Source organism: Protopterus annectens, chromosome 15.part0, assembly GCF_019279795.1.
Source record: "Protopterus annectens isolate FY-2018-M chromosome 15.part0, PAN1.0, whole genome shotgun sequence".
Classification (NCBI taxonomy): domain Eukaryota; kingdom Metazoa; phylum Chordata; order Ceratodontiformes; family Protopteridae; genus Protopterus; species Protopterus annectens.
Genome location: NC_056749.1, coordinates 621,258,833 through 621,283,243, shown reverse-complemented (window position 1 = coordinate 621,283,243; position 24,411 = coordinate 621,258,833). Strand labels below are relative to the sequence as shown.

Sequence of the window (24,411 nt, the reverse complement as noted above, 5' to 3'; positions counted from 1 at the left end):
ATGTGTATAAACATTAAAAACTAAATTCTAGCAGCAAGATACCATCAACGCAGTTATAATAAATGCAATACAGTAGATCTAGACCTATAGTGGATGGGAGGGGGGCTTCATCCACATATGCTTGTGCAAAATTTGTCAATTCTATTATGAAAAAGTATGCAATTACGGAGGAGATTATTTCTAAGGACTCTTGGTCTTTCTTAGATAAACTTAACAAACTAGAATATATAATTGAGCAGAACTTTCTGACTATAGATGTCAGGGACCTCTATACTAATATTCCCCATGATCAGGGTATAGAATGGGTTAGTGCGAGAATGAGACAGAACGGTGCTCCCAAGGAGGAAATTTTGTTGGTGGAAGAGCTGTTGGATATAATATTGACTCACAACTTTATATTTTTTAACAACAAGTATTGTGTCCAACTAAAGGAGTAGCGATGGGTTCCCCATGTGGTTCCAGTTACACTAACCTAGTAATGTCTTTTTGGGAACACACATGTATTCTAGACAATCAGGAATTGGGGAATACCATTAAATTTTACACAACATACCTGGATGATATCTTTGTTAATTGAAGGAAATAAAGACACGGTGGACCATTTAGTACAATAGTTAAATAGTACATCTGATTTCTTGCACTTTACCCACATCTTCCATAATCAGACTATATCCTACTTAGATGTAGAGTTAAACAAAAATACATTTTATAATAAGTTAGAAGCCAGGATTTTTAGAAAACCTACATATTCTAACACCTTCCTGCACTTTACTAGTGCACATCATTTCCATCAAAAATGCTCCGTAATAAAGGGACAATTGGTGTGAGCTGCACGAATGATCACCACTGAGCATGATTTCTTTGAATGTCTTAATTTAAAAAAAAGATGTTCTTACGAAGGGCCTACCCTTTAAAATTAATTGAAGAACTGATGGAAGAAGTCAAACTGAAAAAAAGTAATGGGACTTATAAACCTATATTTGGACAGGAAAGGGCAACAGAGAATTCTAGGAACAATAATGTGATGGATGAAGCCTCTTTAACATCCACAGGACAAGTTGAGAAGGTGAACTTTAACCTGGTATGTATTTTGACATTTTCCTTGGATTTTAAGAATATCAAGGAAATTATTATGAAAAACTGGAATTTATTTAGGGAAGACATGACCCTGACATTTAAATTGGGTGACACTCCAAATTTTGTTCTGAAAAAATGTCTACATTTTAAAACTTATTAGAAAAAGAAAAAAAGCCCTATGTGAGAAATACAGGTGTGGCACAGTTTGGAAATTGCCCTTATTGTAATATAATGGAGAAAGGAACTTGTGCCTTTATTCATGGTTGCAAGATAACCAATAAAAGTAGATTTAACTGCAATTTTAAGGCAGTAGTGTATGCAGCAAAATGTCAAGCTTGTCCATTTTATATTGGTAAGACAGATCACAGACTAAGAGATAGAGTATATGAATGTCTGTACAGTATAGAGAAACACAAGGAAGAAAATGCTTTAGCTAGGCACATATCAGTATTCCCTGATCACAAGTTCAAATTTAAAGTAATAGACCAAATTTGTAATAGCCCTGGGGGGGGACCTTCTTCCTTGTTATTAGAAAAACTGAAACTTATTTGGCAAATAAGACTTAATGCATACACTTATCCTGGTCTTAATGACAAATGTTCCATTATGTGCTTATTAAAACAAAAAAGCTTGGATAGATGAAGTTGCACGTATATTGGTGTATTTTTCAAGTATTTATCATGTATTCTTCATGATTTTTAAATTAAATATATGAATAATTAATGAAGAACAACTTGAGTGGAGGGAATTGATGTTTTATAATAATATTATTCAATATTTAATAGTTTATACTACATTACATTTATTATAACTGCGTTGATGATATCTTGCTGCTAGAGTTTAGTTTTTAATGTTTATATACATTCATAGTATGTTGTATGTAATTTATCTTATTCATTTCACTTGTCTCTTTAAGTATGAAATGGACAGGTCATGTGACCTTTTTAAGAGGCTTATTTAAATGAATTGTTGTAAAGCACCTTTTATCTGAAGAAGCCCAATGATTTAGTTGGACGAAAAGCGCTTAATAAAATTGTGTTTGAGAAGTTTAGCCAGCTGGTGGATTTGTTTCATTTTACAGTCTGTTTTTGTGTACTTTTGGTTTTGGAATATGAGGTGTACCAATTGGTTCTCGGTGAATAGACTACAAAATTACATTAAAGCAAGCACAGGTTTAGATATATTTAAGAACAACCTGAACACATTATGGAAATAACTCTTATGGTACATTGGCAGGCTAGAAAGGCATTATCGCCCATGGCTGAAATATTTGTATGTATGCATGTATATGTGAAAATCCATTCATCCACCTGATCAGTTAATGCTTCACTCCAAACTTTAGATGAATTTTAAAGAAAACTACAATACAAATAAATTACTAAATATAGAGAAACATAAATACCTCCTCCATTTCTGTAGGCCAAATAAGGGAATCGCCAAACATTTCCAAGTCCCACTGCATATCCAACCATGGACAGCAAGTATTCTGTTTTTGATGACCAGTTGCCACGTTCTGTGTTTTCATCATTTTGTTCCACATTAGAGTTGTTTGTGTGTCCTTGCTTTGAAACAAAACAACAAAAAATAAAATAAAGCAAACTATGCCATTTAATAAAATCATTTTTGTTCTAGGCATCAGTTGATTACTTTGTGTGCAAACAAGAAGACAACACAGAGTACACATTGTGGTAAAATAATGATACATGTCAGAGTGCTAGCTGTAACGTACATCTGAAGACATTGAAATGTCTTATGACCTCTAATAAAATGATATTTAAGCTTATGAGTTTAATTAAACACAAATGATAGAAATGTTTTAAAGCATAACACAGAATGATAAAGGTATCCCTATTTTCATTAGATAGCTGGATTGGGGGTTGGGATAATGGTTAAGGTGTTTACGTCATGTACAGGATTTAATTCTCACCTTTGGGAAATTGGCTAGTCTTAAAATGCTCCCCTCCCCCCTTAGCCTAGTACTGGCTAGTCTTAAAATGCTCCCCTCCCCCCTTAGCCTAGTACTTGCTTATGAATTATGAATTTAAAATATAAAAATCTTGGTAGAAAGTATAGGACACACATTTTTAAAATGAAAACTAATATGTTACCTTGCAGCCTAAATCTGTTTTATATCATTTACTAATTGAAATATGCTCAAGATGTTAACCATGTTAAGCCAGTTTTCATTTTGGCTGGAGTTGTAAACACAAAAGTATAACTGAAGTAAACATTTATCTTGTGATCTTCAAAAATATGTTTGAGAAAATTCTATTTCTGAGAAAATTTCAGAAACAGGTTCTGACTTTGTGAAAATGTGCAGCTATTAAAAAAAAACAAGTAAATGCCAAATGCAGGGTCTGCCTTAGTGATTGGTAGGCCAGATTTGAACCATTTTGATGGGACCTTTCAACTGACTTGCCCATGTACCACCCCAATCACCCTTCAACTTGCTGGATTCTTAGACTGGAAACTATTTCCAGTTTGGGACTAAGAATATATGCCATTATTGTGTATTAAATTAAAGCAATACATTTATGTATTAGCTTATATTTTGTCATACTATATGTTAAAACAGAATTTGACTATTTGACTTCTGGCTTGCGCCTAGATTCAACATCTTCTGTTGTTCCTCTCTGTGTCTGCTTAACTCAATCAGATGCACCGTGAAAGCCTGTCAGATGGGCCACCTAGGCTTAAGTCTTCATGGTGCCTCATCAAGTAGCTGCACCCTGGTGTACCAGTAAAAATGTTCCCAAACTACTGTAGTACTGCCTGATTCTCTTGAATATGGAAAGGAGATAGCTGCTCACTTTCTCCTTGTGTCTCTCCTCACACTTCTATTTTTTTAAGTTTGTCTCTCTTTTCTGTCTCCTTCCTTTCCCTGCTTCCTCTTGTTTGACTCATGCTTTCTTTCACATCCCATGTCCAACAGTAGTATATTCTGCAAATACTTTGTCTTTATTATTTTCTCAAAAGTAACACTGTACTGTATGATGATCTGGCAGTGCACAGGTCCTCCTCTTACTGATTTGAGTGGTGAAAGTTTTGTTTAACATCTACACCACACATCACCCACCAGACCATGCTACGACACATCACATCACCCACCAGACCATACTACAACACATCACATCACCCACCAGACCATGCAGCAACACATCACTCACCAGACCATGCAGCAACACATCACCCACCAGACCATGCTGCAACACATCACCCATCAGACCATGCTACACAATACATCACCCAGAACATGCTTCTAAGAAGCAGGCTCATTTTGAAACATGAAACCTGGTAAAATTTTCTGATTCATTACAGTGAAGTCTTCTCCCATGCCCAATATCTTCGGATACCAGGAAGTAAATGGATAAATGAGTCAGTGAGGCTGAACTTAATAGCTGCAGGAATACTAGTCACTGAAAAAAGGCATACAAACTTTCTAACCTCCCTTATACCTTCTTCACTTTTCTTCCTTCATTAGCTTTTGATCATCTCCTGCATCTGCCATGAATGGTTGGAGTGTCTTACCTCGTTAATTTGCATACCTTGTTATAGTCGTCGTATTTCCATATGACCACATAAAACCGTTGAACTTCCTCAGAATGCCCAGCAATAACAATAATGGTATCAAGCCTGTCATTAGAAATAGCATTGCTCATACACCACCCAACTTATTACTTTTGAAAGATTATTTTATTTATTTAATTATTTCTTTACCTTGCTAAGTGAAATAATATATACAGAATTTGCTGGTGGGGTGAACTAAGAATGCTTTCAGGAAACCCACATAGATCTAGAGGTAACATGCAAACCTGGTTTGTTCATCTTTCTATAATAATTTCCCACCAAAATTCCTTATGAATCTAGTCCAGTCATTTTCTTACATTAAGTTTCTGCTTGTACCCCTATTCTATAATTATTTTGCATGTCACTCTGCAATGGTGATTGATACATCTGCTGTATATTTATTAGGAAACTATTTTACATTTTTCAACTAAATTAATCATTTTTTCTCTCCACCTCTGCCTCCCACCAATTGGACACATACCTTATGTTTCATTTCTGTTTTTCTCCTATTTGTGATTGCAGTAAATATTTTTATGCCATACTACTGAACTGTTAGCATTCCGTCACAAGTCTTAGAAATCATAAGTTTCCTCACTTCACAGTACTTTTTTTTCTGTGTTCATTTTCAGGCACCCTGATACTGGCTGCTCCACAGCTTTTTTATTGTAACTATATTCCTAAGTGACCACTCATATACCTCATGTTAACAAGAGAAGCAAAATAAAACATAGTACCTCTCTATCAGACATCAGATTAAGCCTGGTCTTCTTATCTTCTGAGACAGGTAATGGAATAGTATACAAAACCAGGTAGTTAATCCAACCTCAACTTTATGTTGAAAACCGTGTTGACCTCCCAGCAACTGCAGCTTACTACTATGGTAACTAACCCTACAAAGCATACAAGTTGTAAAGCTGAGATTGCTAAAATAATGGACTAGCCACTAGTGCAATGGTTGATGGGAATGTCAGCTCCACTAAGAAGACTTTTAATTACTATGGAAGCAAGACCGCAAGTAAGAAAATGCCTTGCAGTTTGCTGCAGTCTCTCTCAGGCAAATTTCTGGGTCATGTATCACAGACTAGTGTGGGACACCCCTGAAGGAGAAACACTATTAAGCCAAATAAGGCCAATTGGCCTAAGGCCATACTGACCATATCGTATGGTTCATAAACAGTTTAGCTATAGAGCTGAGAGAAGCAATACGTTAGGATTCTAGAATTCAGTAGGTGATAGCTTAAATGGAGTTGTTGTTTGTCTTTCGGCTTTTTCCCGGTAAGGGGTCGCCACAGCGGAACTCCGGTCTGCTAATGATTGGCAGTAGATTTTTACGAAACGCTGAGGTGCCAGCTCGACACCCAACCTTTAACAAAAGCTTAAATGGAGTAATACCTGAAATACACTCTTGCAAAAGGGCATAATGGTGGGTAAAAACCACTATGGATCTCAAATGAGATGGCTTTAACAGGGGAAATATGCAGTATTTAGAAAACATAAAGAAACACAGCATATGACAAAAAGACCAATTAAGTCAGATATATATATTTACAGGAAACAAGGTAACAGCATATACTGATGATACTACATAACCCTATTTACAGACCCATAATGGAACAGGAAAGACAAAAGAAGGCATTATAAAGCTAATCTAGAAAGACAAGGTAAAGTCAGAATAAATTAGTGAAAATGTAGATGAACTGAGGACATTGGATTTATGACCATCTTTTCAAAGAATAGAGTTCTGAAAACTCCAAATGTTAATGTTACACATTGATGAAGTATGATGTCATCTCTGAATTCTTAGGCAATATTAGTAGAAACTAATTAATTTTGTAAAAAAATTATAGGATAGGGAGAAGGCTTCTAAAGGCTGGGATAAGGCACATGTAAAATCACAATGACCGTATTAAGCCACTGACTGGGAATTACAGACCTGTTAGTCTAATTTTAAGTCATAGGGAAGATAAATCAAATAAACACTGCATAATAAAGATAACAGAATATCTATTAACTGATTAGGAATAGGGCATAAAACAAGACATATTTACAAAAAGAAGGTCATATCAATCAAATAAGAGTTCTTCAAATGCATTACAGGGGTATCATATTAGAAAGGGAATATGTATGTTAATTGATTTGTTCTTCAGCACAGTACATGTTATCATACCACACAACATGTTAATGAATAAATTAGGAAGACTTGGTCATAGTCCTAAAATAAAAATATGAGTAAAAAAGGGTAGCAGCTTATACTCTGGCTGTTCACTTAGAGGATCAAGGCTATGTGCTGCTTCCTGTAGACAAGTATCTCCTCCAATTACCTATTGTGCAACTCTGAGTAGGTAATTTAACTAGACATTCTCCAATTACCTACTGTGTGACTGACCAGGTCATTTAACTAGACATCCTCTAATTACCTACTGTGCGACTCAGACCAGATCATTTAACTAGACATCCTCCAATTACCTACTGTACGACTCGGACCAGGTCATTTAACTAGATATCCTCCAGTTACCTATTGTACGACTCTGAGCAGATCATTTAGCTAGACATCCTCCAATTACCTACTCTGCGACTCTGAGCAGGTCATTTAACTAGATATCCTCCAGTTACCTATTGTACGACTCTGAGCAGGTCATTTAAATAGACAATGTTCCCAGATTGCCCCTGAAAGGTAGACACTTGCATTTAATGGGCTTAGCCACAAAACAGATTAATAAAATACAGGGTTATAGGCTGGGTATATAGCTCATAGTAGCTAGCAAGCTTCATTTGGTAGTCCTGGGTTTGATTCTGTATGTATCCACTTACAAACTGTGCGATTCTAAGCTGCCATTTCACCAAGTAGATGAGTCGGTGGTTCAAGACAGCCCCTTCAATGAGGCACTTATTATGCAGTGAGCTTTACCGTGTTAATAAATAATCAAAAATAAAGGATGTCGACTTGGTAGGGATTTTTGTCTTTTTACTGAATAGTTATGAAATCAGACTGATGAATAAAAAGACATAGGATAAATCATTCTTACTAGACAGGGTGAAATTATTGCATTTCAGTGCAAGCACACAAATGACAGTAAACTAATTCAGTGGTCTATGGGACAGTTCTTACCAGTGTTGTAATCAGAGAATAAGACAAAGAAGCCATTACTTGGTTTGAATCTCTGGGTTAACCAATAGGTAGAAAAAGATCAGAGTAAGCGGGCCATATAATTCTAATCTCTTATCAGAATTTATTGCTCCTGTGTTTCACTGTAACAGACATTACATCCCTTCACTGATTTACAAGCATTACTGTTAAAACATGTAGTATACAGCATGTTTTATTACATATTTTCACATTCAAGACTGAAGGCTAGCCAAAGAATGTGTTCCATTGAATGGCAGAATCCAAAATACCGCAATGTTTCACCTTCAGGGTGCTGCCCTTTTAAGATACAATACAAGCAATAACAAAGGTCTTTGTTAGAAACTTAAAGTACATTCTGTAACTACAAGAGCTAGCAAAGGGATTTGCTTAATGAAAAGGTAAACAAGACAGTGGCTTGCTCAGTTCCAACAAAGAAACGGTCTTACAAGAACCATGAGACCCGCCTGGCATTCTAGTGAAGTTCATATGGGCAAAGACAACATTCCCTCCCAGAAGGTATTTAATCATTGTCATGAATTTAATTTTCATTCTAGTTTTTCATTATGGGCACATATGAATGTATTTCAGTGCAAAGGTAGCAGACCATATTTGTTTTGCATGATCAAGTCTAGATAGCGAGCTCATTCAAACTAATAAAGGTGTATGGGAGTCTAGTTGCATATTGTGCAGTACAGTTTAGAATGAGTGAGATTGTGTTTTAAAAATGAAGAAAGTTATTTTATTATAAATCCTATTTTTAAATCATTAACATATATGTACTGTACTGTATTTCATTTTAACTGTTTTAAAATAAAAAAACATTTTATAGTCTAAATAAAACTGAATAGAGCTATATTTCAACAATATGCAGGTCACATCAATTTATACTGATAAAAACAATAACATTTAGAAATAGCACAGAAATGAACTCTGCAGTAAAATGTTAGTTTTCTTTGCAATGCCAGTAATATAAAGGTAGACGTTGTCCTCCTGAAAGGGAATCCAAATTAAACACAACAGGTATCTGACATTAATATACTGTAATAGCCATAACTAATGAATCAGAATACAGTTTTATAGGAACGTACTAAGCTCAAACATATCACAAAAGTCTTTTAAATAACAAGCATGTAATAATTTGTAAGAAGGCTAGTGTCCCCTAGCTACCCACATCTCCCTGATATGCAACTACAAAAAACTGTTTGCAGTAAGAGTGAGGAAACATAATTTCCCTTGACAAAGTATAATGGATAGAAGCAGAGCCAAGTGCTACAAAGAATGTGTTGCTGACACACAAGCAATACAATAAACTACTGCCCAGTTTAAAACAATGCCTAGGTCCTGCTACAAGCTTGATTATTTTAAGACTTGGTCTCTGGTAATAAGCAGTTTCAGTTAATAAGACGGAGTAACACATATAGCAGGAGCTTTTAGTACATTTTAAGCCATAACTCTAGTTTTATACTTTGATATAAGGATAGTTTTCCATTCCCTTGGAAGGTTCTGAATAAATTTTAATGTATTAAATTATCAGTATGAACAAAACTGAGTTCAGGAAAACACTGATATTTAATATTGGAGCTATCTCTTACTTATATTTTTCAGTTCCCCATACCCAAATGAATAAACTGATGGCACACCAGAAATGAAAGAACATATAGAGCTCCAAGGCAATGATGTACTGGGAATAATTTCTGGACAATAATCCATAACCAACCTGCTGTGTCACTAAGGAGGTTGCATGGGTGTGTGGGCTTCCTCTTAGAGTCCATAAAGCACAACTCAGTGAGGACTCAACTTGTGAAGTTAAGGTGCCTTAGGACACAGCCCAGGGTAAAAATATAAAATGAGGATTTGTTTTTCCTTTTTACAGGAATCAAGACCGTCTGCACCTTTAACTTATATCAGAACTGGCCTTAGGTCAACTGGTGCCCTAAGCAAAAGGGCTCCACAGCACCCCTCCCCACACACCTATTGCCCCCATCCTGGTCTGCCTACACCAAATAAATGCAGGAAAAGCATCCCTGCTAGAGTGGCGCCCTAGGCGGCTGCCTAGTTGACTTATGCCTAAGGCCGGCTATGACTTGTATGTACCAACTTCATGGCTGCACAGACACAAAAGAGAGGGAAAAGCATAAATGCAAACAAATGACTGCCAGCGGACAGTTGGATACCTCATCAGTAATGATTTCCTATGGAGAACAATCAGGGATTTTGACTTTGGGCAATCTAACTTAACATGTTGTGCCCTTATTTTTGAGTACCTTTAGTACCTTCAAAGACATTCACATCAACTGATGTGGTTTTGTCTTCTTCTTTCGGCTTTTCCCGGTTAGGGGTCGCCACAGCGAATCACCTGTAGTAAATTTCATCAGACAGCTTTACACCAAAAAACAAACAAATAAATAAGCTTGCACACTATAGCTTCAACAAAAAGCTTAAATGACAGCATGGTTGCAGGGAATCAATCCCCTGCATTCTCAAAACCCGCATCCCTAAATATGCTAACTCCAAGATTGTACAACACTAAGAATAAGGAGAAAACTTCTAAACCCGAATGTTACATCATCTTGATGAAGTCACTAGTACTTTTTGATTAAAAACAGGAACTAGCAAAATAAAACCCGCCAACCATTTTACCATGAACCCATCTGACAAACTGCAAGCCTCCTACTCATGTGCGATTTTGAGATGATACTTTGCTGACACACTGTCATTCGAACTTCAGTGTTGCACTAGAAAATTTGGTAGGGCAAAAATCTACAAGTAAATTAAATGTATGTCTATGGGGCATCTGATGGTTATGTTTTTACATAAAACATATTTGTGTCTACTTCTAAGTGTTGCACAAACAATAGGATATTTATTCAGTCACACCTGGATTTGGCTCTGTTACAGGAATTACATGGGACAAACAAGGTTCTGAAGTTTAAACTCTCCAAGACACTGTTGGAAGGTTGCTTTGAAGATAGTGTATTATAATATAATCTGAAGCAGCTAAGAGTATACTCTCGAATCTAGTTTTATGAACACCACACAGAAGTCATTTTATGAAGTTAAGCCAAGCAGAATCCCTACTAACTACATGGCAATAAATTGGTCATTCACATATAATAAAGATAACAAAACACAGTACTAAATACAGTGCACTAGAGAGCTATCTAAATGGATGAATTTATTTATGGGATACAAACTAGATCAAAGGGACACATTTCAGCTAAAATCATGTTGCAAAACAAAAGTAGTAAAAATAACTTAAATCCATATTATACAGTGGAGATAGTACATTGTAACAGTGCAGTCTCAATACAGGGTCTATTCTAATGGTATATTATAATTTATTACTATCTCTGACATGCCCACAAACTTTTGTGTCTTAGTAGAGGTGCTCTTATGATATCATGGAGTCTGTATAGCAGGTATACTGTTGCACGGCAGAGGGTCTGTGGTAGTAGCAGATATCCTGGGTTACTGAAGGAGAGTGATGAGACCCCCCCCCCCACTATTTGAGTGAGGACTCTGGTTGGGAGGAGTAGATTGTGCTTACTAAGCCAGTAGCTGCATTCCAATTGCTCTGCAGCAGCTAAGTATCACTACTCAGGATGCGCGCTCTTATTGTTTTATTTTACAGTGCGGATATATTTTTAATAGATAAACTCTCACTTTTTTCTTCCAAATAAAGGAGGGGTTTCAGACATTGTATTGGTTACAGTAGTTTCTGGTTCATCTTTCAGCTGATACTTTATTTATTGCACTGCTACTGGGTTAATGCTGCTCATTTTACATGCATACATTATGTTGTTGCTTCTAATTTTTGACTGAATGTGTAAAAGAGCTAATGTTCTAGACATCAGCTGACCAAATAATACACATTCTAGAGGGATTTGAATGTGTAACACAGGACAGCAATGGTTTGTTTCACTTTGAACTATGGCCAAAAATAATTTGTGAACCCCATTTTCTTTTGCAAAAGAATGACCTATATTACTAAGTAAAGACAAATATGTCAGTATTTCTATAATTTGTACTCAAATCATAAACTGTTCTTCACAACTCATACAGCTGTGTTCAGAAGTTCCTGCTCCTGTGAGGTTATTGATTTCACCTGTGGAACACTGTCAGAAAGTAGTAAGGATGTAAAATGTGTTAAGAAGTTTGGTCTGAAAGATAAAGATGAGTAGTGCAGATATTTTTTCTGCAAGTTTAACTGATCTAGGCAGGTGTGTTTTTTCCTGCATTTATTTATTTATTTAATTATTTATTGACGTTTGTTTACCAGAAAAGTACAGCTGGGCACAAGTGTCCTTTTAGAGTAGAGGCCTGGGAAACAAAGCTCCAAGGTAACAAATTTAAAGCAATCAATAAGTTTTATAATGCAGTTTCAGTGAATATGTAACATAATTGGTATAACACAGTTTGTATTGATATTCATAAACATTAATATACAAGCATTGTATTTAGAATTTAAGACTGAAGAGTGGTGTAAAAGACATGGGAATAATTTAAGAAATACAACAGAGTGAAGTATTAAAGGGGATAAGCAAATGCAAGCGTTAATAGAGAAGTAGTGATAGAACAGTTATTTTGCTGTGCTAACTAGAAGTAGGTATTGTAGTTTAAGAAGTATAGTAAAGTGAGATTTTAGAATGGGATAAACAGGTTAAGTGATTTAATGTTTAAAGGGAGGTATAAGAAAGGGGGTGAAGGGTGTAAGCAGATCTATGTCCCAGATAAGGAGAAGGGACAAAGCCCAGGAGGCAGAGGGGAAGTCTTTTAGTAATGGTTTAAAAGGTTAAAGGTGTGAGACCATTCTGATTGATGTAAGAATTTTGTTCCAACTTTTAGCTACACTATTGGAATAGAGACTGATGTTCCTGACACTGATTAGAAAGGGGAACCCAATTTAATTATCTCCAAAGTACCCAAGGATATATTGTAAATTTGAGAGGAAATACTGGGATCACTTTTTGAGATACGTCAGGGGTTGGAACCTCCACATGTTGTGAAAGCAGATGTCACACATAATACCTCCCCCCAAGAAAATGAAAAATATTCCTCTCCTCAGATGTCCAAGGAAAAGGAGTGGATGGGTTTCTCCCAGGGTCGCTCTAAGGCCATAATGACACTCAAGTCATCATCTTTTGTATCATCTACTCCTACTCTTGCTACACCCCAAAACACGTCTTCTGAGGATGAGAAGGCAAACTCGAACTCTGATTAGCACTCTTTGCTTCTACTCCTCTCAGAGCCAATCTAATGATAATTATCCCTTTTCTACCGATTCCTTTGTTAAGAATCTTCTTTTAAGAAAATCATCATTTGTACATGATGAAATATTTCAAATGGGAATCAAAACAAATTTCTGATGCGCAAAAAAAAGATATAATCTTTAAGAGGGAGACACTGCTGCTGCTTCTTTTTTCTCTCCTGTTCCGGAGGCTTTTCTTGATGGCTACTTCCATTGCTCCTGACTCTCAGCCAGTAGCTCCTAAAAGGCCTGATAAATTCTATAAAGTACCTAAAGATTTTAAAGTTTCTGTACAAGAATCTTTTGGCAGATCCTTCTGTGTTTTTTGTGTCTACGGACAAGTTTTCTAAACTCCTACCTGCTGCTAATGCCCTAAATTCAGATAAAGACAGCAAGAGCAATGGATAGATTGAGAAGGAGATATGTCTGTTTCACCCCAGCCTTCAGAGCTCTGACCTATCAGGCCCATATAGGTTAATAGGGTCATACGTAGGTTCTAGGCTATTGGCTCTAGGGCCTATATAAGCCTAGCCAAATGGTACCCTGGCTTTTGCTACCAAAGAAAATGATTTTCCTGTGACCCTGTCAAGCAGAGCCACAGAAGTGATCCCCGGGGTGAATTTCCTATCTCCCATCCAGTGATCAAGATTTTTCTTGAAGAGTGCTAATGAGGAGCTTTGTTTGATATAAATAGGTAGTTTATTCCAGAGTATGGGAAGTCTCTGAGACAGGAATCTATCCCTCCAGCATGTTCTGTTTATTGTGGTGACAAGGTTTAGGTCCCTAGAGCATGTAGCTTGGAGGGATTGGGACTTCTTTACGTGGAGCATGTTCAACAGCTCTGGGTTTGACATAGCTTTGTATGTTAGGCAGAGATCGCCGATATGCGACGAGTAAAGCTGGAGTTTTTTGAGATGGTATGCGTTGGGCATCTGTTTGAGGTCAGTAATCCTTTTTGTGAGGTATTTCTCTGGCCTTTCCAGTTGTTGTAGATGTCTTGTGAGGTACATTCCCAAAGGGGCGTTGTACTCTATAATGGGTCTAATGAGTGATGAGTAGAGGGGAACAATGACCTCTTTTTTCCTGGATGAGAAACTTTTGTGATGAGGTGTGCCATGTAGAAGGATTTCCTGACTACTGTGGCAATGTGATTATCAAAGGAGAGACTACTGTCCACCTGTGTCCTAAGGTCTCTTATCACACTTTCTGTGTTAAGTAGATTACCGCCTATGTGATAGTTCATGGGTACAGAGTTTTTACCAAAAGGGATGACAATACACTTTTGGCATTGAGCTTGAGGCCATGGCTTTGACACCAGGCATCTGTCTCAGTGAGGCCCTTTTGTAGGAGGTCGACATCATTAGGAGATTTGATTATGGCTCCTAGTTTGCAGTCATCTGCAAACTTCGTTAGCCAAAGACCTTCTGTGTTAGCCTGTACTTCAGAGAAGTAGATACCAAACCGGAGAGGACCTAGGACTGAACCCTGTGGTACTCCACTTGTCACTGGTCTGAAGTTGGATTTAGTCTGCTACTTTCACAGTGTAGGTTTGGTCAGTGAGCCAGTTGGCAACCTATCTTGTGACATAGGGATTTATACCTAGTTTAGTGAGTTTGTCTTTAATTCCAGAGTGGGGGATGGTGTCAAAAGCCTTGGCGAGATCTAGATAGGCTGTGTGTACCACCTTACCCTCATCTACAGCTTTGGTGACCGCTTCAAAGAAGTCTATCAGGTTTAGGAGACATGATCTGCCTTTTACAAACCCAAGCTGGGTAGGGTTCAGAGTTTGGAGAGTACCAATGTCATTGTTTATAAGTTCCATGATGACATGCTCCATAGCCTTGCCTGTGCCCAAAATAACTTATTCCATTTGGTTATAGATTGGTCTTACCCATCCCACGGTCGATAATTATATAGTATCCTTAATGAGAATAAGTGGGATCTTACCATAAATAATTTGAAGGGACCCATGTAAGGGATAAAGCATTTAGAACTGCATCTGTCCAGTAGCAGTACACGGGGCAGTCCTGTGATATTTTTTCCATTTCTCATATTCGGATCTAAATTGTAGCTGAAAATGGACAAGTGCGGTTTTGGTGCGCTGTTTCCAGCTCTTTTTCTTTTATTGAAAATGGACAAGGATGAACTTTGTTTTATGTGGACAGGGAATCTTTTCATAGCAGCAGTATCTGATGATATTAGAGAAGAGGTTTAGTTCCCTAAACTGAGTATTTCTGATGCCATTTGACATACTGATGTACAGTAAATCCATCAATAATGGGTCAGAGAATGCCTTTTATGCAAGACAAAGGTCACTTCTTAGTCTGTACGATACTGAGTATAGTGACAGGACTTTAAATCGGTGCATGTAGGACATGTTGTTTAGGCCTTGTATCCTTTTAGTAAGGTATTCCCTGTGGGCATTCCAGTTGCTGCACAAGTATGGAAAGATACATGCCAAAGGGGCATTATATTAAATGACTAGTCTAATGAGGGCTGAGTAAAGGGAGATAATGACATCCCTAGATCTCAGCACTTTCCCTTTTGTTTATAAGTTGTATAATATCGAACAACTTTCTTACAATAGACACGTTGGTCAAACTGCCCACATAACTTCCCAAATGCCAAACAAATGGGTTAGCTCTTAGGACCATATTGTCAATGTGGGAGTTATCTGGGATAGATAACTTCTTAAAGGATACGATTACACATTTTTTGGCTTTTAATTTTAGAACATGATTTTGACACCAGTTATTTATTGGATACAAACCTTCCTGCAGGATGGTTACATCATTTGGGGATTCAATGACTGCTCCTAGGTTGCAGTCATCTGCAAACGTAGTCAACCAGAGCCCTTTGGCATTGGCTTTTACTTCAGAAAAGTTGATGTCAAACAGGAGAGGTGTCAGCACATAACCCTGCAGGACTCCACTGTTGACTGGTCTCTTTGTGGAGGTAACTTCTCCTGTTTTGATTATCTGCATCCTGTCTATCAGTTGGCAAGCCAGTGGGAATACAAGGGTTTGTTCAAAGTTTATTTAGCTTTTGTGCTATGTCTCAGTGTGGAATTCTTTGGCTATGTTGGGGTATGTGGTGTGTACTGTTTGCTTTCATCTATTGCTTCGGCGAACTTTTTAAAAAAATCCACCAGGTTGAGTAATCATGATCTGCACTTGATGAAATCAAACTGAGGTAGGTCCAGTGTTTGGAGGTTCCCTACATCCTAATTTATTGATTAATTCCATGATAAGTGTTTCCATGGCTTTGCATATGAGGCTGATCAGACTTCTGGGTCTGTAATTGCCTGGGTCTGTGGAAGGTCCTCCCTTATGCAGGGTAATGACTATAGCTGTTCTCCATTCTTGGTAAAAAACCTGTATGGAGGCTAAGATTCAGAAGTGTTGTTGGGTGTGGCTAAATCATGCATCATGCTATTTAAGATACAGCCATGCATATTGTCAGGATCCATCAGTGCAGTATTTTAATCTTTTGATAGCACTTTTAGGACTTGGTCTTGTGTGATAGCAGGAGGTGAGCAAGTTTCAGGTATATCTTGAGGGATAGATGGGGGGAGAGAGGGATAAAATTTGAGCTAAATTTATCAGCCAGTAGGCTAGCTATGTCTTCAGCTTCAGTGTAGGTAACAACATTCACAATCAACTCAGCACATTGCTCCATTATGCTTTTGAGATTACAAACATAACTAAAAAAATGCATTGTGATTATTTTTGGCTTGTGTAGTATTTTATCCAGAAACATGGCTTTGATGGATTTTATCAAGCTCCTGAATTATTTATTTATTTTAGTGACATGAGCTCTAACATTCTGGGAAATCGTCTTCTTACTTTTGGTCAAAATTCTTTTCCTTTTGCTATAAAACTTGATATTATGGGTCCACCATGTGAACTTGCTTTTGGGGTTTCCCTTGCCCCTGTTCCTACAGGATACGGATGCATTTATGCAGTTGTTTACATGCTAGTGTAGTGTGATGGTGTACATTTCTGTATATTCAATGCAGTTAACTGGGTTTGGTGGGCATTTGACACTTGCCAATTTATCTTCTGAAAGTACCTTGAGTGAAAGGCATCTCTGGTTTCAGTTTTATTTTAAAGGAGATGGCTTTATAGTCGGACCTAACAAGTGCTGAAGATACACAAGGGATGGTACAAGATGGTCCCATATTAGTAAGGACAAAATCCAAGATGTCATTCCCCCTAGTGGGTACTCTAATTATTCCAGGGCATTTGTATTGACAAAGTCCAGGAATCTCTGTGCTTGTGCACTAGTGGTGGTCTAGGTTTCCCAGTCTGTAGTTGGATGGTTTAATCTTGGGTTACTTAAGAAAAATTTAAAATGGAAAGACCAGCCAGTAGGCAACAAGCCATGTCTGTGGTGGCTCTGGCTTCAGCAACTCAAATCCATGGTGGCTCAGACTTCACAAGTGATACACAGGGTGGTTGGATGAGACACAGGAGAGCTGTTAAGCTTTATCTAATTTGATCTTAGTCTCCATGCTAGGGATTTCCCACCTGAAAAGAAAATTACTTTTAGAGGATTAAATCCATCCTGGAATGCAGGAGACGGTGAGTTCAAGTCCCATATGAGACCTAAGATTTTCCTTTCATATTTCTGTAATTTAAAACAATGTCTAAGCAGAAGGCTTTTTCTGCAGTTGTGTACATGTATGTAGTTTGGCTTTAACTGAAGTGTGAATGTTTAATAAGCAGATGTTGTCATACCTGAAGTCCTGTGAGACCGTTCATGCCAACATCCTGTATAGTAAGTGGGGACATGGGAAGAACTGAGTTAATTCATCTCTCATTAGTCTTATTCTTTCTCTCACTCTAGTTTTATATTATTTTCTGTTAACATAACCTGACTACAATCTGCAAGAGGAACAAAATGATAATGGCTTATTAAGAAGCAATGGACAGTTTCATAGAATGCCAGGTAACCTCTGACCATATGTAGAGGCCCCTTCCTTTCAAGAGCTCATATGTTAACTGTCCAATGATTTGCATAAGTAAACTGCAAGCTCAGCTTCTGTTCTCCTCGCCTTCATTGACACATAATTTATGCAGTAATAAACTCAAAAATAAATCATTAACTGAATGGAGCAAACACAAACAGAATTAGATTCAGTCTTACTGCATAGCTTAAATGAGTGGATGCCATGAATTATTAATGCTTGGACTTCTAGGCTTGAAACCCTTAGTCTCCATTTGTATGATGTGTGATTCTAAGCAGGTCAGCCAGAGCTCCTGATTTGCATATGATCAGAGGTGCTTATGCATAGTGAGGTTTTAATCAGATATCAAGTTAATAAAATTAAAACATCTGCTTGTCATCTATAAATAAATAAATAAATAAATAAATACTGAAAAGATACTGGCACTCTCATCTTTCATGCCAGGAAGATCAGAACATTATGAGTTCTATTCTTACACCAGGAGCTTGGGTCTAGTTTTCAGTACTGGCATTGTAGTGAAGAATGAGAGAGGAAAAACAGCATAGTTGCTAAGTACCATCATTCAGATAAGACATTAAACCGAAGTTCCTTCTGCCTGAGTGCGTCATAGCTTGGATGTATATAAAACATCCTATGACACTTTGTGAAAAAAGATTTCCTTTAAATAAAAGTTGCAAAGCATTCAATACATACACAATCAAAGCAAAAACATAAAAATATCAGCCCTATTCTGTAAGTAAATCAGAAATCAGAGGGGCATACAACTTGAGCAGAAATAATGGACAAACATTCTACTACAATTATGTAGTGAGACTGCACACCGTTAAATATAGAGGAATTTCTCTGGATCACAGACAATTATCTCTAATCAGTATGAATACCACCTTAGGTCTGCCCTGAAAATAGAGTAACTCTAGTGGAACTAAGATGGTCACCTAAAAGCAAAAAAATTAAATAATAAAAATGCAGTTTTACTTTTTTGTACTTCGTGTCTATATTATTAACAGTTTAATTAAAAGACTATGTTTTAACTTTAGCTTTTTCATGTGGAAATATTTGTGCCACAGGTAATCAGGCAGACATTAATTTAAAACTGATAATGTGCCAAATGCAGGAATGAGGTTTTATCTAAATGTGTTTGTTTCCAAAAGAAGTGGAGTGAAAAAGGAGTGAAAGAATTTTCAAAGGGAATCAGTGAGCGGGAGAAAACCAAACATGCACCTGTTAACAGCTCTATGAACATTTGCACATTCCAGTTGCACTTGTTCAAAGTTTATCAATGCTGTAATGAAAAAAAAACTTACCTCCTCTTTTGCAGCTTTCTTTTGAAAACTAAACACTGATAAATCAGATAAAGCAAGTTTCTTTTTGTTCATTTTTCTCAGCCTCCTCTTGTAGTCACTGTTATAGACTGATGCCCAATACTCGTCTGTTTTCTCTCTCCTTTCTTGATGCAGTTTCTCTCTCTCTCTCCCTGATACTAAAGTTCCTGCTCTGAAAGAAGTTCCTTCCTCTTACCTGTCTTTTTATCAGTACAGCCACCCACAGTAAAATCATTTATGGTTTAAGCTGTCATGATTGCATCAATTCAGATTAAAAATGATGAAATTTTGAAACCTCAGTGACATTTAAGACACACAGAGTATGAATGATATCATTAACAGTTTACAGTTGTTCTTTTTAAAAGGTAAACTTTAATGAATTGATGTGTGATCACATTACAGCAGTACTGAATGGGACTCAGACTCATTTATTGGTTATCTACTTACAGCAGCACCATGTTCACTGGTTATATATAACTCACAACCTGCAAGGTGATTAAGAGAAAGATCACAGAATGTGTTTTGGCAGTACCTAAAAAGTACCACAATACACCAAGTGCTGCAAAATAAAACTGTAATACTGAAACTGTTTTTTTTTTTGAAAGAATAAAAAGTAAGGTCTTGTGGCAATTATTTCTCACACTCATACTTACAAAAACAAATACAATACAGTCTTGGAGGGAATTTTTATAAACAGTACCACTCTTTAATCTGCAAAAAATGTAATACAGTGTAAGAAATATTGAGCTTATCTGAAAAAAAAATCTTACTGGAGATATCAGTGACTTATTTTATCCTGTTTTAAAACTAGTGTTTTACTACATAGGACTTCAGTTTAGGTAAATGCCATATACTGATGTGTGTGTGTAAACAGATATGTTACAAACACCAAGCACACACATGTGCATGTGCCCCCCCCCCCCACGCATTTCTATATCTATATCAATAGTTGAGAATGCAGTTTTGAGCATGTGGTCCTCTGACAATCAACTGCATCCTAGGAAAGAATCCTACTCTTTTTTGATCCAGAATGCCCTGTTGCTCCCAATCTCAATCTGGGATGAAAACAAAGACATCATTCCTAAAGCTGACTAGTTGCAAAGATGAATAAACCCAGTGTATGGAATCTTCCTAGCCATTTTTCTAGGATTTTTTTTTTTTTTATATAAAATCCCATCTTGCTTTGGCCAGCTGGCACACTCCACCCTACAATATCAGGACCACAGATGAAGTAAAATGCTACCATTTGCCGTGATCCTGACTTAAAGCGCAATCATCCCTGGTAGGCTATACTTGCCATATTCCTGACAAGATTCCACCCAGGTATCTGCAAGGTGGAATAAAAGTATTGAGAACTGACTAAAATGTGTCCTTAAAGTCAGGTGCGCTGATGTTTGACCATGTAATTCTATCCCTTCCCATTTGGCTTCTTCAGTGCCTAGGCCTGCTAACTGACCCTGGGTCTTCTGGGTTGCAGTCAGGGCATTGTCCCACTGTGCTTTGGGGTCAGATCCAGGTGATAATTATTACTTGTCTTGATATGGGCAGTGAGGAATGCTATGCTGTTAATACTCTTGGAGTCCCAGCTGTAACTGGTGTGATGTGTACACTGTATCACAGACTTGTATACTCTGTAATAATAAAAAACAGTCAAATATCCAAAAATGCACCAAAAGTTTGCCTGTATAAAACTGGCAAGACAAAGAAAGGCAGATCAAAAAAATGGAGATGAGCAATTCCAAGTGTAGTGGCAGGCAGACTGAAACATGAGAAGAGACAAGAACTATGCAACGCACTTTCTTTTATTAACAAGCATGGCAATTTTTGTTTGCCCCATTTATAAACTTTGAGCTCATATTTTGAAGACGACACACAAAATATGCTGTAAAGCTTTAGTAAGCCTGTTCTATAAATATAGACAGGAAGTGTTGAAGTTGTCTCAATGAGGTATGTTGCAATCCTTGAAAATGACTGATAGGGAAAAAAGTACATTAAGTGGTTACTAACAAGTGATGTTTTAATTTAACAGTAATGAAGGCACAACTAAAGACAGTCCATGAGATGACAGCATATTAAGAACAACTGAAAAATGCGGCTTTCAGAGATGAATAGTATCATGCAAGATTGTTCAGACAGGACAACATATTTCTTGTTAGGTTCTCTATGCACCTGCTCAGTGACTTTGGTTTCCTGGTTTTATTTTCACTTGGTACTCTTACTGGTGACAGAATAACTTGCATCTTATTGAAGAGATCTGATTATACAAGTGCAGTGTCAGTTAACAAAAAGAGATCATCAGCTCAGACTTATGATCAAAGCAGTCATTTCAGTAGATATATGCTGAATTATTGCATGAAATCTAAAATAATGCTAAGGATATGTAATAGTAAACGTGTGTCTCTATCTAGTGAATTCTGTATTTTTATTATGATTGCATTATAATGGATATGTGCTTCCCTTAACATGCAACTGTTATGGTTGTGTTGTAATAGATATTAGCTTCACACTATCCTTTTGTCAATATCTTTCTGGAAGGTTCTTTTATAAAGTTGCTCAGGGACGTTTGCTTTCTTCTCAGACAAAACACTAGTAAGAAATGAATGGCACACATGAGATGAGTCTAGCAGTGAAGCTCAAAGCAGAGCCATCTACAGAAAATAAAAAAGCAGGATACATGTAACAGCAGTTTCTGTTTGACTTAGAAGTGAGAAAAGCAGATCACTTAAAAGTGGTACTAGTGTATGATGAACATTGATATTTACCAAATCTATTTCAGGTTTATTGTTAAGTTCCTGACTATCACACCATAGTACAAGGTGCACAGGGCATCAGGAACAACATTTATTTAATGAACTTTAATCATAAATTGACTTGGGAATGGGTCATGTAATTAGAAACACAAACTATGTGGAGAAATTAAAAAGACATTAGTCTGGCTACTACACAGACCTTTACTGGATATCCAGAGTCCTCAAGTGGGGGATTTTAGATGAAGATACTTACTTTACTTACTGGATACAGAGCAGAACAAAATAGTGCATCATTTACATATCTCAGAACCATTCTATATTTGAATTATCAAACAGTATAAATAAAACTGGGCCGGGCATCATTTTATGAGTATTCATTTGGAAAAGAGACAATATTGGCAAGAGAGTCTTTCCTCTATACTTTGTGTAGACTCTTCATATGACACTAGAAAGTACAGTTGAGTGAGGAACTTGTAGAGACTAAAGAGAGAAGTATTGCAGGAGTTAGATTCAGACATGTAAGTAGCTTACTTTTTTGCCACTGATATTTGCACCTTCTTCCATTGCAGTATCTGCTAACACTATTCAAAAGGACATCACTGCATTTGAATTTAGTTCTTGAGTGAAATAAGTTCTGATGCTCTTCATATGAATCACTGGTGCAGTCACCATTCAAAGGATCTCTGCTATATGCAATGTCCAGACATTTGACCATTTTTCTAGAGATGAACTTCCTTTTGCTATGAGTAGACTCTATCCACCTTCATCAAAGTGTTTGCACCATCCCAGAATAAAGGTGACATTAGCCTGTGTGATCCTTAATCTGACATTTGGCTTAGAGGAGGTCTGCCAGTTGTCCTAGAGGATTAAGAAGCTGTTAATGAGCTGTTTCCTGTACTCCAGAAGTGCAAGGTTTGATTCCCTCTGCCTCCATTTTGATTGTGTGACTGATCAAGTCACCTAACCAGACATCGCTCCCGGTCTGAGTCTGAAAAAGGTCAATGGAGATCAGTGCTCTACCCCAGAAAACAAATACAAATAAGTAACTAGTTTGCCATTTCTGTAGCCTGTTCTTTAAGTCTGGTCAGATAAGTTCCTATTAGGGAAAAATTGCTATAATTTTTATAGTATATTTTTAATTTAGGTTAGTCAGGGATTCACTGATTTACATTCAGATGAAATTAGTGTCTACTCAAGAAAAAAAATCTGTATATTTCTAGTAAAATAAAAATGCCATATAAAGATTTTCATACACAGCATGTGTATTGCTTAGGGCCTGATCATGATGTGTTTGCTTGCTTGCTCAGTTTGTTCAGGATTTAACAGGTAAGTACTAACCAATATGTCTGCAGACCATTATAAGCCTAGCCAAAAACCCATATTCAAAAGTTCCCTATAGCCTCAAGGTAAGCAAGGCAAGACGGAAAAATTTGAGGCTGCCAGTCAATGTGTGTAGGCTTGCCTTGAAGATGGCTACTTCAACCTAGACATCTGGCATTGCTCTTTTGTTGGCCATCACTACTTCAACACCTTACATGTCTTCCTAGACCATTGAAGACTTTGTTTTTGTGGAATCAAGGACTAATTCCCAGGTGTCTGAGTTTCCGGAATGCATTATGGAAGGAGATGATAGAATTCCCAATGCTGTAGTAAAGCAGGATGCCTGCACTTCAAACATGCGGTTCAGTGACACTCCCTGTGAACCTGTAAGTCTCTGATAGTAAGCTGTTCATCTAGGACTGTTATATCTGATCAAAGGATGTCAGCCATTTCTGAGCCCCTACCACATGGTGAGTCTAGTTTCCCACAGATCTTCCTACTTCAGTTGCAGGACTGATTCACACTGGCCAAGGTTTTCCTTAAATTTGTTTGGAACCTGCAACCAGTCCTGGACCAGGCATCTGACTCAGGAGTCCCCTCTGTAAAAAAAAGGAAGAGTTAGATTCCTCTACAAACTGGCTCCTCTTTTTTTAGACTATAAAGAGGAGCAGGACTATAGGTTCCAGCTGTCCTGACTCCTTTGACATGCTACAGATAATGAAGGTAAAGACTGTGTCCCTGGCTTAACCCCACAGGGTCTCTGTCCCTTCTGAGGAAACCTTAATCCTATGAGAGACTATTTTATGTGCTACCTCATGAGGTGCCAACCTCACAGAAAAGAAATATGGAGTTTCTAGAGTTAGACTGTCCTAAGTCATTTGCAGGACCTTCAGTGTTTTTGGGAACCCTGCAAGTTGCCCTTGAAGCTGAATCCTTGGAGCCAGACACAAAATCCTCTGCTCCTAAAAGACCCATCTGTTTCTACAGGTGCAAGAATCTAGGACATTCCTGTACAAAATCATTCTTGCTAC

The 24,411-nt window shown here is 37.3% G+C and overlaps 1 protein-coding gene across 1 annotated transcript in view; it reads right to left on the bottom strand.

Moving 5' to 3' along the window:
* The window catches only part of SLC6A14 (solute carrier family 6 member 14), a 357,534-nt gene extending 337,991 nt beyond the window's left edge, over nt 1–19,543 (bottom strand). The window contains exons 1-2 of the mRNA XM_044057456.1: nt 19,293–19,543; nt 2,480–2,639 (exon numbers count right to left, since the gene is read on the bottom strand). Coding sequence (XP_043913391.1) covers nt 2,480–2,639; nt 19,293–19,364 — 232 coding nt within the window. The 5' untranslated portion in view covers nt 19,365–19,543. The remainder of the gene's footprint in view (nt 1–2,479; nt 2,640–19,292) is intronic.
* Between the last annotated feature and the right edge of the window lie 4,868 nt (nt 19,544–24,411).